The sequence below is a fragment of the Pan paniscus genome, chromosome 10, assembly GCF_029289425.2.
Source record: "Pan paniscus chromosome 10, NHGRI_mPanPan1-v2.0_pri, whole genome shotgun sequence".
Classification (NCBI taxonomy): domain Eukaryota; kingdom Metazoa; phylum Chordata; class Mammalia; order Primates; family Hominidae; genus Pan; species Pan paniscus.
The window spans coordinates 16,729,668-16,742,624 of record NC_073259.2 but is presented as its reverse complement, the minus strand read 5'-3'; the positions used below and the strand labels follow the sequence as shown (position 1 = coordinate 16,742,624).

The window sequence follows — 12,957 nt, the reverse complement described above, 5'->3', positions numbered from 1 at the left end:
ATGAACTGATGAGCAGGGATTTACTAGGTATAACAGAAGAATCAGCAGCTAAAAGAAGTGCTAACAATGCAGGACTCTGAGAGGGCTTTTTGGAAACACAACATTTATTGTGAAATTACACAGACAAGAATGAAACAAAGGTGGTGAGAATTATAGCTTATTACTTAGAAGATTAAATAAAGGAAATCTTACCAAATTCCCGGGGAAAAAAGCCAGATATGTAAAGAAAATTACACAAAATGAGCTTGACTCAGAAAATAAAATATGAAAAAAGAAGTACCAGAAAGAACGTCAGGGAGGAATGCATATCAGAATATTGTAGAAAAAATACTCTTTGTGGAAGAACAATCTGAGAAAACAGGTAACACAAATACTGACTAAACCAAGAAAACCAATACAATGCAATTGAGGCTTTAATGAGGGTATCTGATTACCTTATTTGAATGTAGAATTGTAGCCACTTAATTATCAGAGGTAGGAATTCAATACAATTCTTAAAAGAAATGAAGCAGAGGGTGAATTTTGTAGAATATTCTAGAGAAAGGGAAGAGCATGAAGGAAGTTTTGGCAACATGATATTGCATGGTTCCCGCAAGGAACTATATATTCAGTTTTCTCAGGTCTAGAAATTTCCTCGTGGTTTCTGTGTCCATTTTGCATTCATAACCCCTAAAGATACTTTAAAATACACAATTTTGGCCTTCCTGTGTTGCACAACAACAAGCCTTTCCTGACTTGAGTGAGATCCACAGAAGCATGAACAATAGCTGTAGCCTGAGTAGGCTGTGAGGCAGCCTTCTGTCATCTGTGTGCCCAGTAGTGTGCTGTCCTCAAACATCTCCCAGATAGCAGAAACTATCTCTATCGCATCAAAAGTTAAGCTAAATGTGATACTCTCTGTACACACACATCACGAGAGATGGAAATAGGCTATAAAAACAGCCAGAGATACTGATCATCATCACCGCTGGCTGTAGCTTCACTGCCCACACACACATACACAGAAATAAATAGCAAAGTGGAAAGTGGACAATAGTCTTACCAAAAAGATTGAAAGTCTAATGACGTCTGAAGTTCAATTATGACACGGTGCTGATTGCTTGGACACAGTTCCTTTAAAACCTTTGTTCACGTCATAGTTGTACCTTTTAGAAATAAGGTACAAACAACATCCAACCCAACCTGTCCCTCTGGGCTAGAGTCCCAGACAGAAATAAGGGATACACCTGACCTGCAGTAAGGAAAGCAGAACCCAGTCTCTGGGGTGGTGAGGCCCACCCAGTGTGGAGCTCAAAGGTGCCACTGTTCTGCTCCTCTTTATAAAGGGAGCTGCCATGGTTCTCCCAGCACAGAGTTGGGAGTGACTCCAGAGCCTCCAGCAAGATGCTACCGATTCTGCTGTCGGTGGCCCTGCTGGCCCTGAGCTCAGCTCAGAGCTTAAATGAAGGTAAGACAGAAGGAGGAGAAGATGTGGTGACTCTGCTTGGGGCTTAGGAGGTGATAGTTGTAATTATGGGGAAGAGAGGAGAATGACAACACAGATGGGGCTGCAGAGTTTTCATGCCTAGGATCAGGAGACCTGTTGTGCCCTCATTCCACACCAAGGGCTTCAATTTATTTAATGTACAATGAAAATCCAATAAAGAATTTATACCAGGGGAATGAGAAGGTAAGATTTGCATTTATAGAGAGAGAGAACTGTGCTGTGAAGGATGCAGTGGTGAATGCAAGGCAGATTCAGGAAAGTCCAGCTGTGAAGATCCTAAACTGATCTCAGTAAGTACACAGGGATGATGGTGGTCTTGCTCTACCTGGTGGATCAGCATTGATGATGGAGATAAACACACATTAGAGATACTGCAGACACAGAACTGGATAAAACACTTGCCTGTGTCTAACTACAGATATAGAAATATCAGATTCAATCATTGTGATTTTTCTTTCCCCTACACACAGTATTTCAATGTGCTGGGAGTGGTATAGGTAAGATTGTATTGAAACGATTACTTCTGATTACCGAAATTGAGAAAGCTTGTGAATATAAGCAATGTATTTATAGGAGATGGAGGGCATAAGAATACCAAAATATCACATTGAAGTACCTGGCATGTGTAAACTAAATTAGCATTAAGTCTTGAAGGATGCTAGGGAAGAAAAAAAGGGGCTCTTGTATATTGAGTTCATGGCTGTTGCTCTGTGTGGTAACAACCCTGCCTCCCCTTACACCTTCCTCCCCTTCCAGCAGCTTCACAGATGGTAGCTGACGAGCTAACCTAGGGGATGCATGGGGTGTGGTGAGAAGTCCCCTTTCCCTGTAGAACACCTGTGAATCTTGCAAGATTCAAGATGTAACCTTTCCCATCATGCTGTGCTTCTCTTCTAGATGTCAGCCAGGAAGAATCTCCCTCCGTAATATCAGGTAAATCCCAATTCATTCTCAATCTGTTTTAACTATCTTTTTCTGCTTATGAATGGATCAGTTCTCCAGTGTCTTCTCACCAACATTTTCCTTTCAGGAATTGATTAATGTTAGTCCCCCTAATAATGCAGGCAATCTTCATGCAACCTTGATTTTGGGGACCATGAGCAGGGCCACCAAATTGAATGGCAGAGATGCTTGGCTTAGATGAAAACGGGAGTGGGTTGACTTCCCTCTTGCCAGGAGTGCCTGCTGGGAGATGACAGACAAATGGCCAGTGTCCTTATTCTGACTCCTCCTTAGACTAAGAGCCCCTCAACTGCTTCCTTCTTCTCCAGCATTCCACTCCAGAGTTCTAGAGCTTCACTGAAAATGCAAAGAAATTAGTGTCTGGGTCTTATTTTTGTGCATTTCCCCATTTAGCTGCGTTACTGTAAAAATTTGCGGCAACTATTCAGTGAATGCCCTGTGTCACCCACCTCGTCCAGGAAAGCCAGAAGGACCACCCCCACAAGGAGGCAACCAGTCCCAAGGTCCCCCACCTCGTCCAGGAAAGCCAGAAGGACAACCCCCACAAGGAGGAAACCAGTCCCAAGGTCCCCCACCTCATCCTGGAAAGCCAGAAGGACAACCCCCACAAGGAGGAAACCAGTCCCAAGGTCCCCCACCTCATCCTGGAAAGCCAGAAGGACCACCCCCACAAGGAGGAAACCAGTCCCAAGGTTCCCCACCTCGTCCAGGAAAGCCAGAAGGACCACCTCCACAAGGAGGAAACCAGTCCCAAGGTACCCCACCTCGTCCAGGAAAGCCAGAAGGACCACCCCCACAAGGAGGAAACCAGTCCCAAGGTCCCCCACCTCGTCCAGGAAAGCCAGAAGGACAACCCCCACAAGGAGGAAACCAGTCCCAAGGTCCCCCACCTCATCCTGGAAAGCCAGAAGGACAACCCCCACAAGGAGGAAACCAGTCCCAAGGTCCCCCACCTCGTCCAGGAAAGCCAGAAGGACCACCCCCACAAGGAGGAAACCAGTCCCAAGGTTCCCCACCTCGTCCAGGAAAGCCAGAAGGACCACCTCCACAAGGAGGAAACCAGTCCCAAGGTCCCCCACCTCGTCCAGGAAAGCCAGAAGGACAACCCCCACAAGGAGGAAACCAGTCCCAAGGTCCCCCACCTCGTCCAGGAAAGCCAGAAGGACCACCCCCACAAGGAGGAAACCAGTCCCAAGGTCCCCCACCTCGTCCAGGAAAGCCAGAAGGACCACCTTCACAAGGAGGCAACAAACCTCAAGGTCCCCCACCTCATCCAGGAAAGCCACAAGGACCACCCCCACAAGAAGGTAACAAACCTCAACGTCCCCCTCCTCCAGGAAGGCCACAAGGACCACCCCCACCAGGAGGCAATCCCCAGCAGCCTCTGCCACCTCCCGCTGGAAAGCCCCAGGGACCACCTCCACCTCCTCAAGGGGGCAGACCACACAGACCTCCCCAGGGACAGCCTCCCCAGTAATCAAGGTTCAATGACAGGTATGATTCCAGTTTATTCTTCACCAAGTGCTCTAAGTGTTACAGTTCTCCGACTTTATTGTGCCAATGAATCAACTAAAAACCCATTGACATTGTATTGCCCTAGAACCCATTTCTAAAGATTTGTATTCAGATACTCTGGAATAGGGCAAGAAGACCCTGTATTTCTAACAAACTCTTTAAGGAACTCTGATGTTGAGAAACAACATACCATACAATCTGTCTTAAATTGTATTGGCAATGAGGAAGTAGTACCATGTCCATTCTTGGTGCTCTGCTTTCTGTCCACAAACTCAGAGATATTGCATTTAAATTTTTCACCTGAGCACTGTTGCTCATTCCTGCCTCACGCCAGCCTCTCGAGTCCAGTATTCCTGCCAAATGGTCCCTGATCTTTCAGCAGCTAAATGGCGTGTCACTTTTTAGATACTTAACTTTTCAATACATACATGATTAAGCTAACAAAAGATATCTAATGGAATGGAAAAATATGAAGCTAATTTTAAAGGCACAGCTCATCCTACCCACCTTCCTTCCTTCAAAAAGCTACCACTGTTGACTTTATGGGATCTTCTCTTTGAAATATTTATGTGTGCATAGACATACAGCATTCTTTTACCCTACCACTAATACCATAACTTATATGCAGGTATATATGGTAGTCACTTAAAAATACACTTCTTGAAAATTTCCACATCAGTTTATGAAGCTAAATACATCTCTTCAGTGGTTTTCTGTTTGCTTTTACAATTTTATGCTACTCCATTGTGTGGCTGCACCATGATTTCTTTAATCAATCCCTGTCACTGGACACTGAGGGTGGTTTCATTTTATCACTATTATAAAATAGGTTCTGATTATCATATGTGTAAATATATCCCTGAACAAATTCAACAGCAATGAGTCATAACAACCTAAGGATGATCTTTTCTCTTCATCTTCTAAGCAACAATTTGGAGCACATTGTGTGCAAGGGCATCAAAAGAGTGAACACAGAAAAAATTAGGAAAGAATCACAGGAGGTTGAAGGGATTGGGGAGAGAGGATGGGCTCTCATGTACTCTACTGCTGTAACACCGGTGAGGAATTCGACATTTCCTGCCATGTCAAGTCTGCTCTATGAACTTCCTTGTTTGTTTGTTTCAGGAAGTGAATAAGAAGATGACAGTGATTCAAATGATTCAAATGCCATGACATTGTAAGAAGGTGGTCATAGCTCTACCTTTAACATACCAATAAAATAAACAGCTTACAATTTCTGATTGTGGTGTCTCTTTATCAGTGTTTGTGAATGTGGAGTGTGAGGACCAAGAACACATTATAAGAACATCTAGGACCCCTTCTCTTTGATACTTCCAGGGATATTCCCTCCTCTTTAATCCTAATTTAGCCAGCTGCCATGAAAAATGTTTTACTGTTTATCTCCTTCCCTGACTTCTATTTTTTTCTTTTTCTGAAATGGAGTCTTGCTCTATCACCTAGGTTGGACTGCAGTGGCATAATCTTGGCTCACTACAACCTGCATCTCCTGGATTCAAGCTATTCTCCTACCTCACCCTTCACAGTAGCTGGGATTACAGGATCCCACCATCATTGCTGGGTAATTTTTGTAATTTTATGTGAGATGGGGTTTCACTCTGTTGGCCAGATTAGGCTAGAACTTCTGACTTCAGGTCATCTGCTTGCCTCGGCCTCCAAATATGTTGGGAATACAGGAGTGAGCCAAAATGCCTGGCCCTTCTCTGGCTTCTACAGCACAAATTGAAATTTAAAAATTATTTTCAGATTGTTTACTGATATTCCAGTAATTTTAAGGACAAAAAACACAACAAATGGAAAATAAGTCACAGAAACTAAAAGAAATCCTTATAATTTCTAAGAAACTGAGTTTGGTTTCAAGGGAATGAATATGGGTCTGTGCTTCTTATCCCTAGAACCCTTTCTATCCCATTGACCCTATTTTAACAGTGATCACTTCTCTCCCTCCCAATGTTCCTCACCTTTCCTTAATGAAACCTGAATGGATTTCATCAAGGAGGCAGCATGACTTTTAGGAGCAAAGAATTGGGACACTCTCAGATTTTAGTTAAGACATAACTCTTTCTTGCTAGCTCTGAACTCTTAAAAAGCTACTTGGTCTCTCAGAGCGCCAATTTCCTTATCTACAATGAGAAGAATCATAACAACTACCTTAGAGTATGGAGACTATTCAGATAACATACCTACCAAAAACCTTGCAGAGATTGGCATGTCTGCTTCTCAAGCAAGGAAGGTTCAATATTAGAAAACTGCCCTGTGCCCACCGATAGCCTCAGATAATTCACTATGAATTTCAGAAAAATCAGAATAGAAGGATCTTGCCATAATCACCACCAAGTTGAGCAATCCACATTCAGTTCAATCCCAGTTCTCTGACTTCTCTCCTATTACTGTAGTTGAAGGCTCCCTACCCCTATCTCTTACCTTCCCTCATGACTCTGAACCACATTACCCAATCAAGGATTTTGCTTCTGCATGTGACCCTTTTGTCTCCTGATTCTTACATCTATGCTCTATGGGATTACTTCAATCAGCAAAAGCCTGCTGAAACATCACCCATTTCTACAGAGGTTTTGCTAAGACTCTTAGTGCTTCTTTCCTACCATATTGTCTGCCATTTTTATTACAAAAGTTCTTGAAATGTATGTATATGATTATTTCCCCATCCCCTCTCTTCCATTTTTTTTAAAACACACATTAAAGATGCTTTTGTTCTTTCCACTCCAAGTCTGTCAAGGTCATCTACTGCCTCCATTCTACTCATTTCAGGTATCAATTCTCAGTCATCCATCTCCTGTGACCCCTCAGCAGTTTAACACCATTGACCCTTCTCTGGGGAACACTCTATCAGTCTTTCCAGGAATCTCCTGTTCTGTTCCCTGTTTTCTCCTACCTCTGTCTCTCCCCTCCTACAACTACAGAATTACTCCTCTTCCAACTCTATTTCCTCTTGGTAAATTATTCTCTAATTAATTAAGGAAACTAGGATTTATTCTAGACTCTTTTCCTCTTACATCACATTACATCTAGTCAAATCAACTATGTTATCATTGTGAAGTTCAAGATTCAAAATAATTTCTGACTGCAGCCAGTTTCATCACTTTCATATCTATCAGCCCATCTAAGCAAGCCTCATCTGCAGTTTACACCAAATAGTTCTATTTATTTCCCAACAATCAATTACCCACCTTGGCCATTTAAAAATTATATTACTTTTCTATGTTTTCCAGTTGATGACCACCACTTTTACTCTCTAAGAACAAGATGCTAATTTTCAACTATGCTAAAGTACTATGTATTGAGCCCTAACTATCTCTGGAATTGGTGGCTGCTCTATACCTAATTCATTCTGCTATGGCCACACTGGTCACTGCCTCTTCTTTTTAATGGTGAGGATGGGGGAGCAGTATGACTAGAGTTTCTGTTAATTTTTTAAAAATTTTATTTGCACAAATGTATGTATTACAAGTTCAGTTTTGTTACATAGATTATATAGTGCATAAGTCACAGCATTAGGGTATTCATTATTCAAATAACAAACACTGTATTTATTAATTAATATCCCAGTATTCAACCCCTCTGCCTTCCACTTCCAAGTCTTCATTGTGTATTATTTCACTCTCTTCATTTGTGCATACACATTCTTTAGCATCCACTTATGAGTGAGAACGTATTATATTTCATTTCCTGTTTTGCTTAAGAAAATGACCCCCAGTTCCATCCATATTGCCACAATATATGTCATTTCATTCTCTCTTTATGAGTGAGTGGTATGGCATTGGGTATATATAATTACATTTTTAACCCAATCATTCATTAATGGACACTTTGGTTGATTCAATATCTTTGTTCCTGTGAATGTTGCTACAATAAACATACAGATAAAGGTATGTATTTGTTACACTGACTACTTGTCCTTTGGGAAGATACCCAGAAGTAGGATTGCTCAATGGAAATGTAGTTCTAGTTTTAGTTCTTTGAGAAATCACAGTTCTCCATAGAAGCTGTACTAATTTACATTCCCACCAAGGGTGTATAAGAGTTCTTTCTCCATGTCCTTGCCAACATCTCTTCAGTTTTCGCCCTTTTAATCATAGTCATTCTGACTGAGGTAAGATGATATCTCATTACAGTTTTCTTTTCTTTTCTTTTCTTTTTTATTATCCTTTAAGTTCTGGGATACATGTGCAGAAGGTGCAGGTTTGTTACATAGGTATACATGTGCCATGGTGGTTTGCTTCATCCATCAACCCATCATCTAGGTTTTAAGCCCCGTGTGCATTAGGTATTTCCCCAATGCTATCCTTCCCCATGCCTCCTGCCCCCTGAAAGGCCCCAGTGTGTGATGTTCCCCTCCCTGTGTCCCTGTGTTCTCATTGTTCAACTCTCACTTATGAGTGAGAACATGTGGTGTTTGGTTTTCTGTTCCTGTGTTAGTTTGCTGAGAATGATGGTTTCCAGCTTCATCCAAGTCCCTGCAAAGAACATGACCTCATCCTTTTTTATGGCTACATAGTATTCCATGGTGTATATGTGTCACATTTTTTTTTTATCCAGTCTATCATTGATGGGCATTTGGGTTGGTTCCAAGTCTTTGGTCTTGTAAATAGCATGGCAATAAATATAAGTGTGCATGTGTCTTTATAGTAGAGAGATTTATAATCGTTTGGGTATATACCCAGTAATGGGATTGCTGGGTCAAATAATATTTCTGATTCTAGATCCTTGAGGAATTGCCACACTGTCTTCCACAATGGTTGAATTAATTTACACTCCCACCAGCAGTGTAAAACTGTTCCTATTTCTCCACATTCTCTCCAGCATCTGTTGTTTTCTGACTTTCTTTTTTTTTTTTTTTTTTTTTTTGGAGACAGAGTCTGGCTCTGTCACCAGACTAGAGTGCAGTGGCCTGATCTCAGTTCACTGCATCCTCCGCCTCCTGGGTTCAAGTGATTCTCCTGCCTCAGCCTCCTGAGTAGGTGGGATTACAGGTGCATGCCACCATGCCTGGCTAATTTTTGAATTTTTTCTTTTTTCTAGACAGAGTTTTGTTCTTTGTTGCCCAGGCTGGAGTGCAACTGTGGGATCTGGGTTCACTGCAACCTCTGCCTCACGGGTTCCAGCAATACTCAGCCTCCTGAGTAGCTGCAATTACAGACATGCACCACCATGCCTGGCTAGTTTTGTATTTTTAGTAGAGACAGGGTTTCACCATGTGGGTCAGGCTGGTCTCAAACTCCTAACTTCACCTAACTCCACCCACCTCGGCCTACCAAAATGCTGGGATTACAGGCATGATCCACTGTACCCGGCCTGTTTCCTGACTTTTTAATAATCACCATTCTAACTAGTATGAGATGGTGTCTCATTGTGGTTTTGATTTGCATTTCTGTAATGATCGGTGATGATGAGCTCTTTTTCATGTTTGTTGGCCACATAAATGTCTTCTTTTGAGACATGTCTGTTCATATCCTTCACCCACTTTTTGATATGGTTGTCATTTTCTTGTAAATTTGTTTAAGTTCCTTGTAGATTCCGGAAATTAGACTTTGTCAGATGGATAGATTGCAAAATTTTTCTCCCATTCTGTTGGTTCCCTGTTCACTGTAATGATAGGGTCTTTTACTATACAGAAGCTCTTTAGTTAATTAGATCCCCTTTGTCAATTTTGGCTTTTCTTGCAATTGCTTTTGGTGTTTTAGTCATGAAGTTTTTGTCCATGCCCATGTCCTGAATGGTATTGTCTAGGTGTTCTTCCAGGGTTTTTATGGTTTTTGGTCTGACATTTAAGTCTTTAATCCATCTTGAGTTAATTTTTGTATAAGGTGTAAGGAAGGGGTCCAGTTTCAGTTTTCTGCATATGGCTAGTCAGTTTTCCATATACCATTTATTAAACAGGGAATCCATTCCCCATTGCTAGCTTTTGTCAGGTTTGTCAAACGGCGGATGGTTGTAGATGTGTGGCGTGATTTCTGAGGCCTCTGTTCTGTTCCATTGGTCTATATATCTGTTTTGGTAACAGTACCATGCTGTTTTGGTTACTATAGCCTTGTAGTATAGTTGAAATCAGGTAGCATGATGCCTCCAGCTTTGTTCTTTTTGCTTAGTATTGTCTTGGCTAAATGGGCTCTTTTTGGTTCCATATGAAAATTTAAAGTAGTTTTTTCTAACTCTCTGAAGAAAGTCAATGGTAGTTTGATGGGAATAGTGTTGAATCTATAAATTACTTTGGGCAGTATGGCCATTTTCACGATATTGATTCTTTCTATCCATGAGCATGGAATGTTTTTCCATTTGTTTCTGTCCTCTCTTACTTCCTTGAGTAGTGTTTTGTAGTTCTCCTTGTAGAGGTCCTTCATGTCCCTTGTAACTTGTATTCCTAGGTATTTTATTTTTTGTATCAACTGTGAATGGGAGTTCCCTCATGATTTGGCTCTCTGCTTGTCTGTTATTGGTGTATAGGAATGCTTGTGATTTTTGCACATGGATTTTGTATCCTAGGACTTTGCTGAAGTTGCTTATTAGCTTAAGGCATTTTGGGGCTGAGACCATGGGGTTTTCTAAACATACAATCATGTCATCTGCAAACAGATTCAATTAGACTTCCTCTCTTTCTATTTGAATACCCTTATTTCTTTCTCTTGCCTAATTGCCTGGCCAGAACTTCCAATATTATGTTGAAGAGGAGTGGAGAGAAAGGGCATTCTTGTCTTGTGCCAGTTTTCAAAGAGAATGCTACCAGTTTTGCCCATTCTGTATGATATTTGCTATGTGTTTTTCATAAGTAATTCTTAATATTTTGAGATGTGTTCCATCAAAACTTAGTTTATTGAGTATTTCTAGAATGAAGAGGTGTTGAATTTCATCAAAGGCCTTTTCTGCATCTATTGAGATAATCATTTGGTTTTTGTCATTTATTCTGTTTATGTGATGGATTATGTTTAGTGATTTCTGTTTGTTGCACCAGCCTTGCATCCCAGGGATGAAGCTGACTTGATCATGGTGGATAAGCTTTTTGATGTGCTGCTGGATTCGGTTTGCCAGTATTTTATTGAGGATTTTTGCACTGATGTTCATCAGGGATATTGGCCTAAAATTTTCTTTTTTTGTTGTGTCTCTTCTAGGTTTTGGTATTAGGATGATGCTGGCCTCATAAAACGAGTTAGGAAGGAGTACCTCTTTTTCTATTGTTTGGAATAGTTTCAGAAGGAATGGTACCAGCAGCTCTTTGTACCTCTGGTATAACTCGGCTGTGAATCCATCTGGTCCTGGGCTTTTTTTTTTTTGTTTGTATGTTATTAATTACTCCTTCAATTTCAGAACTTGCTATTGGTCTATTCAGGGATTTGACTTCTTCCTGGCTTAGTCCTGGGAGGGTGAATGTGTCCAGGAATTTATCCATTTCTTCTAGATTTTCTAGTTTATTTGTGTAGAGGTGTTTATGGTATTCTCTGATGATAGTTTGTATTTCAGTGGGACAGTGGTCCCCTTTATCTTTTTTTGTGTCTATTTGATTCTTCTCTCTTTTCTTCTTTATTAGTCTGGCTAGTGCTCTATTTATTTTGTTAATCTTTTCAAAAAACCAGCTCCTGGATTCATTGATTTTTTGAAGAGTTTTTCGTGTCTCTATCTCCTTCAGTTCTGCTCTGATCTTAGTTATTTCTTGTCTTCTGCTAGCTTTTGAATTTGTTTGCTCTTGCTTCTCTAGCTCTTTTAATTGTGATATTAGGGTGTCAATTTTTTATCATTCCTGCTTTCTCTTGTGGGCATTTAGAGCTATAAATTTCCATCTAAACACGGTTTTAACTGTGTCCCAGAGATTCTGGTACATTGTGTCTTTGTTCTCATTGGTTTCAAATAACTTATTTATTTCTGCCTTAATTCCAGAACAGCTTGCTTAGTTTCCATGTAGTCATGTGTTTTTGAGTGAGTTTCCTAACCCTGAGTTCTAATTTGATTGCACTGTGGTCTGAGAGACTCTTTGTTATGATTTCCGTTCTTTTGCATTTGCTTAGGAGGTTTTACTTCCAGTTATGTGGTCAATTTTAGAATAAGTGTGATGATGTGCTGAGAAGAATATATATTCTGTTGATTATGGGTGGAGAGTCAGGTAGTTATCTGTTATGTCCACTTGGTCCAGAGCTGAGTTTAAGTCCTGAATATCCTTGTTAATTTTCTGTGTCTTTTATCTGTCTAATATTGACAGTGGGGTGTTAAAGTCTTCCACTATTATTGTGTGTGAGTTTAAGTCTCTTTGTAAGTCTCTACAAGCTTGCTTCATGCATCTGGGTGCTCCTGTATGGGGTGTGTATATATTTGACAGTTAGCTCTTCTTATTGCATTGATCTTTTTACCATTATGCCCTTCTTTGTTTCTTTTGATCTTTGTTGGTTTAAAGTCTGTTTTATCAAGACTAGGATTGCAACTCCTGCTTTTTTTTGCTTTCCATTTGCTTTGTAAATATTCCTCCATCCCTTTATTTTGAGCCTATGTGCATCTTTGCACACGAGATGGGTCTCCTGAGTACAGCACACTGATGGGTCTTGACTCTTTATCCAATTTGCCAGTCTGTGTCTTTTAATTGGGGCATTTAGTCCATTTACATTTAAGGTTAATATTGTCATGTGTGAATTTGATTCTGTCATTATGATGCTAGCTGATTATTTTGCCCGTTAGCTGATGTGGTTTCTTCATTATGTCGGTGGTCTTTACAATTTGGTATGTTTTTGTAGTTGTTGGTACCAGTTTTTCCTTTTCATGTTTAGTGCTTCCTTCAGGAGCTCTTGTAAGGCAGGCCTGGTGGTGACAAAATCTTTCAGCATTTGCTTGTCTGTAAAGGATTTTATTTCTTCTTCCCTTATGAAGCTTAGTTTGGCTGGATATAAAATTCTGGGTTGAAAATTCTTCTCTTTAAGAATTTTGAACATTGGCCCCCACTCTCTTCTGGCTTACAGGGTTTCTGCAGAGAGATCCAC

The 12,957-nt window shown here is 40.7% G+C and overlaps 1 protein-coding gene across 1 annotated transcript; it reads left to right on the top strand.

Annotated features, from left to right (window-relative positions):
- The first annotated feature begins 1,043 nt into the window (after positions 1 to 1,043).
- Positions 1,044 to 8,848, top strand: LOC100979113 (basic salivary proline-rich protein 3). The gene is made up of 3 exons (XM_055095406.2): positions 1,044 to 1,447; positions 2,384 to 2,419; positions 2,908 to 8,848. Exons 1-3 carry the CDS (start codon positions 1,384 to 1,386, stop codon positions 3,924 to 3,926), a joined length of 1,119 nt encoding a protein of 372 aa, XP_054951381.1. The 5' UTR covers positions 1,044 to 1,383; the 3' UTR covers positions 3,927 to 8,848.
- Positions 8,849 to 12,957: the final 4,109 nt, after the last annotated feature.